At 45.6% G+C, this 5,165-nt stretch overlaps 1 protein-coding gene across 1 annotated transcript in view; it reads right to left on the minus strand.

The window, feature by feature from the left end:
- The window catches only part of LOC119357847 (protein YABBY 1-like), a 64,924-nt gene that overhangs the window by 20,861 nt on the left and 38,898 nt on the right, over positions 1–5,165 (minus strand). The window contains exon 2 of the mRNA XM_037624656.1: positions 629–748. Coding sequence (XP_037480553.1) covers positions 629–748 — 120 coding nt within the window. The remainder of the gene's footprint in view (positions 1–628; positions 749–5,165) is intronic.

Genomic DNA, 5,165 nt, shown 5'->3' on the forward strand with positions numbered 1-5,165 from the left:
TCCACATTAATGGCAAAGCTGACCGAGCGAGGTAGCCCTACACAAGCGCCAGCCATGGGGGCCTCGAGTTGGGAGTCGACGGCGAACGAGGAGCCCGAGTCGACCGCCACCCAGGCCGGCGATTCCAGATCTGGCGAGTCAGCCACCGGTCGTGGCAAAGTGGGGGTTGCTGAGACACCCAGGAGCTTCTGCGGGTAGGGGAAACCAGGGGGGACGAGCGGTGATGGTGGGGAGCACGCCTGTGCTTGGATCTGGACGGAAGCTGCTGCGGCGGGGGTGGCTGTGGGCGCCGGTGCGACGCGTCGCAGGAGCATGGGCGTGGTGCGCAACATATATATGCCATGAAATCATACTGTTAGAATCTTCTTTCAAATATAAACTCATCACTATACTTTTTGTGGCACACATCTTATATATTGTTGGTCTAACTGATGGCGATAGTAAATCTCGAAATACATACTAGGCCTTATAAACCCGGGTGAAGTAGTCATCTAGGGCAAAAGAAACAATTAATCGTCCTATTAGATATTTATATAACCTAGTAAACACACATATACATAGTGCCACAATAACTCTTGCTGTTATATTTGTGGATCCACAATTTATTAGAACCGTTTGCATTCTAGACCTGGTGTTCTTGAGCCGTGCTTGCTTGGTGGAAAGGTCCAAGATCCATGGAGAGAACCATCGTGCAATGCCCACATCTAACATTCACAATGTTGTAGTAACAATTGTTTGGCACGTTGACCTGCAAATATGTTTGTATACGTTAACTGCTAATAATTAAACCTGTGTACATGTGTTTTATTATTAAAGGTACTGATGCATAGAACTGTAGTATTTTGGAGTATGAATTATATCACGTGTATTTGTTTTGCAATAAATAATGTACAGGATAAACGTGGCACTGTTGAACTATTATTGTAAGTATAGTAGCTAAATGGAGTATCTTGAATAGTTATCTGTATATGGTAGTCATTCATAAATCATGTATGATAGATCCAAATGAACAGAAACAAGTCACAGGCTAGATTAAATGCTTGCTATCTTGCACCGGCGCTAGCTTGCAAATGGTTCAAGTACAGTCAACAAAACATGCTAGCTATGTGCAACAGTGCTTAGACTTCATAGATACGCACAGGCATGCGCGCGGAGAGAGAGGGAGAGAGAGATATGTACAAAATCATGCGTGCTCTAAAAAGTAGAGTTGTAAGAGCTATATGGGGTCAATGCAAACGGTCAATGTGTGGTGCCCACTAGGTAGAGAGTTATAGTAGCTAGGAATGCATGGTAAAGTTGCACCATGTCTCATATCTATATCGTACCCTGATGTATGATGAGAAAGTATTAGAATAAATCCGAGGCGCACCGTCGATCTACCGAGGATCAAGCAATCACATCAGCATGACACCGAGATTTGTTAACGAGGTTCACCATCATGGGCTACATCCCTGGGGCATGACTACGGGTGCTCCTCCCATGACACCGTCACAATACCGTACACCGGCCACCCGGGCGCCGGCACACGCCGCTGGCTCCCCCTTGCACGCCTGTGCTATTATGTTGGCATATTTTACATCGTGTGTCTACCCCCGCTATATATGACAGGCCTAGGATACAAGTGTCCTATTAGGACACAACTCCTACCCTGTCTACACACGTCCAAATCTAAGTCCAATTGTAACATACCTTGTACAATAATATTCGACACAATTCTAACAAACTCCACCTTGGCGAATATTCTTCACCACCTTGGGTTCATCCATGCGTCGAACCTCCATGTACACTGAACTTGAGATACGCCATGAGCTCCCCTGCTACTCCTAGACTCCATGTGACTCCACCTGCAACTATAGTCTCTTCTCGTCTTCTTCACAGTCAATACTCGAGCAAAAATTAAGTTTCTCATTACTCTACTTTGTGCTCCCAACTTCCGGAGTTTCCGTTCAACGCCATCACAAACCGACCACTGTCTGCATGAAAGTGAACAACTCAGGTATTGGATGCCACATATAAGAGTTACGTGAACTCAACATCACCGCTCTTCCTTGACCGCCTTTCTGAAACTTGAAGGAATTTCACCATTGCCCTGTGTCACCCTGAGTCAAATTCACAGCTGTCTCATCTTTTTTTCCCGGTTAGTCTTTGACATGTCCCACAGCCATAGCACTCTGCCTCCTTCTGTCTTGTCATCCGCACTTTGCCATGTGCACCGAGCACCACAGAATATACGGGCGTGTACTCTCTTAGCTTTTGACAATTTCAGACTCTTTGGCACTTTCTCAGATTCTCCATGGTTAACTCCTGTCCATCTTCCGACACTGATAGACCAGTCACCAACTTGAATCCGGTACTCATCAACACTGCTTCAGCACCCCTTGCACAATTTGTCTGACCACATGTCTGACCACCAGTGCCTTGGCCTGTCGCTGTGTCCCGTGCTTACCGCACGCCTCGCCGCTATCACCGCGTCGAGTCTCTGCTGTCCTGGTCGAGTCTCCTAAGGTCGCGAACCCACGCCACTCAACCCCCACTGCAGAGAACCATCGATCATCACCGACCAATGTCGACTACTACGCCTTCATCAGACCATTGGGCCCCAGTCTGATCCGTGTGTCTCTCGCTATCCCATTGAAATAGGCTTCGACTCTTCATGCATTTACGCCGTAGCCCCTCCATCTGCATAGAGTGAAGTATTTCGCTAGACTCCAGCTCCACCTTCAACATGACTCCATGGTAGATGATCAGTCCACCCTCACACCCAGTTGACTTCAAGCTCCTTGTGTACACCACCTTGAATCAACCCTGCGTCATAGTCTCGTCGAAGCCGCACAAGCCCTCAGGCCTGCACCACGTGTTTCCACGCCCTAGAAGTCGGCCACCATCAGCATCACGCTCCTATGTCGTCGTCGCCGAAATCACCACCGTCTTCTGCTTTGACCAACATTCACGTCAGTCCATCAGACAATCCCATCCGACCCAGCCGAAATTATCCGACTACGGTCATGCTCCACCCTACGTCGTGTTCGCCTTGCACGTCTGTGCATTGCCTTGACGCCCTGTGTATGCATGATCCTCTTTGTGCAATGCATTCCAGGCTCCCAAATCATCTTTGACGAATTCCCATCCATCACATAATACTTCCATCTTAACTGGCTTAAATTTCTGCAATGACTTCAAGCATCCCTATTGCACCAATAAATCCCGCATCCTTATCTGCCATATCTTGAAGCTTTCGGTCCCGACGAACTTCTGCGCTTCAAATGTAGCGACCAGACCTCAAACGGTCCAATCTCTGTGCTCCGATGTCATCCCTGGATCAGTAATGCTGACACCACACAGTACTTGAAGGATTTATAGCAGAGTAGCAATCACACACTTATTACATCGAGTGTCTCCAAAGATAACTTATTACAATAATCATGGCTTAAGGCCATCTAATAACGATAACAGCGGAAGGCTTGGAAGATAAGTGAGTCCATCAACTCCAACGGCATCACTGAGTATAGAACCACGACCTAAAACTCCTTAATCGTCGTCTGAAAAGTCTACAACATTAAAGTTGCAGCCCGAAAACGGGTCAGCACATGGAATATGCTGGCAATGTAACACATAGAGAATAATGTAATGAAACAACTATAATATATGCATATTTGGCTGGTGGAAAGCTCTATGGTTACCGTTTTGCGTAAAGCCAATTTTTCCCTACTGCAAAGGAATAAATTTATTTAACTATTATGGTGGTTGTTAAACATTGAGAATGGTTGACAGCATTCTCAATCCCAATTAAACATCATCATTAAACAAACCCAACAAAATTAATCTTTAGAGTAACATGTTGAGATTCACATGATAATCCAGGTACTAGATACTCAAGGTGTCCATAACCGGGGACACGGTTAACCCTGATTAGTTTATACACTCTGCAGAGGTTTGCGCACTTTTCCCCACAAGACTCGGTCGCCTCCGTTTGGTTTCTCGCACTACACGGTGTTTGAGAAACGGATGACCGAGACATAGTCTTTCAGAAGCGCTAGCACCTTACGATGGGTAGACCGTACCACCTACATCCCCTACATCTGCTAGTCTACCATTGTAAGAGTTCGCACGACTTAGTCAACTATGCTAGAGCCCATAATAGCTTGTGGCTGCACACGGAAGTTTCTAGCATGAAAAATCTCATGATCCCTTTGAGCCTGGGTGGCGGTCCAAAAGAAAACAGGCAATCCTGGAATACCCAGGTGCCTCAATCCTCCCAAATGTGTGTTTAGGTTGCCACCTTAAGTAAACCATTAATTAACAAAGCTCACATCTGCCATGGATACACTCACCCAATCCACGTCTACTAGCATAGCATAGCAATAATAAGCAAACGTAGAAGTAACTCCCAAAGGTTTGATAATTAGACAGGTAATAGGTACTACCTCAACTACTTCCCAAACCCAGAATTTAATTAGATCCTAATCATGCAATGTGTAAGGAATGATCTAATAAAACTGGGTAGTAGGAGGTATGATCAAAGTGTTACTTGCCTTGCTGATGATTCGGGAAACCTAGCGATTCGAAGTAACAGGCGGCGCACTCCGGGTACTCTATCGCAAACAAACAAGCATACAATAAGTACTCAGCTAATGCACAGGTAAAACTTGATTAAGAGATCTAACCAGAAAGTTCAACTTAAGAATTCCGGTTGGCAAAAAGGAATCGAATCGAACGAAGCAACGAAAGACAAACGACAAAAGAAACAGGTTTCGTTTACTATTCTGGATCTAGGGCAATTTTTACAGTGGCAAAAACTTGTTTAAGTTGGTTAAACGGAAAGAGGGTTTCGAGACGAAACTCCAAGCGCTTGAGTCGCCTGATTCCGATAAACGAGCGAAAAGATAAACTAAAACGAAAATCGGATCAGAAACCGCGATCAGAAAATCGCGGATTTAATCCGAGAAAAAGAAAAACGACGAACAGTCTAACGAACGAACGTTCGTTAACTAAATCTGAACGAAGAAGGCGTTCGTTAAAACGAACGAACGAGCGAACACTCGCTAATTAGCATAAACCGGGAAAAAACCGATCTAAAGAAAAACGAAACAAAAACAAAAAACCGAACAGTTTTTTCGGGAAAACCGGCGGCTGGATCGAGGTAAACCTCGGGCGGCGGGACGGCG

This window comes from Triticum dicoccoides, chromosome 2A, assembly GCF_002162155.2.
Source record: "Triticum dicoccoides isolate Atlit2015 ecotype Zavitan chromosome 2A, WEW_v2.0, whole genome shotgun sequence".
Taxonomy (NCBI): domain Eukaryota; kingdom Viridiplantae; phylum Streptophyta; class Magnoliopsida; order Poales; family Poaceae; genus Triticum; species Triticum dicoccoides.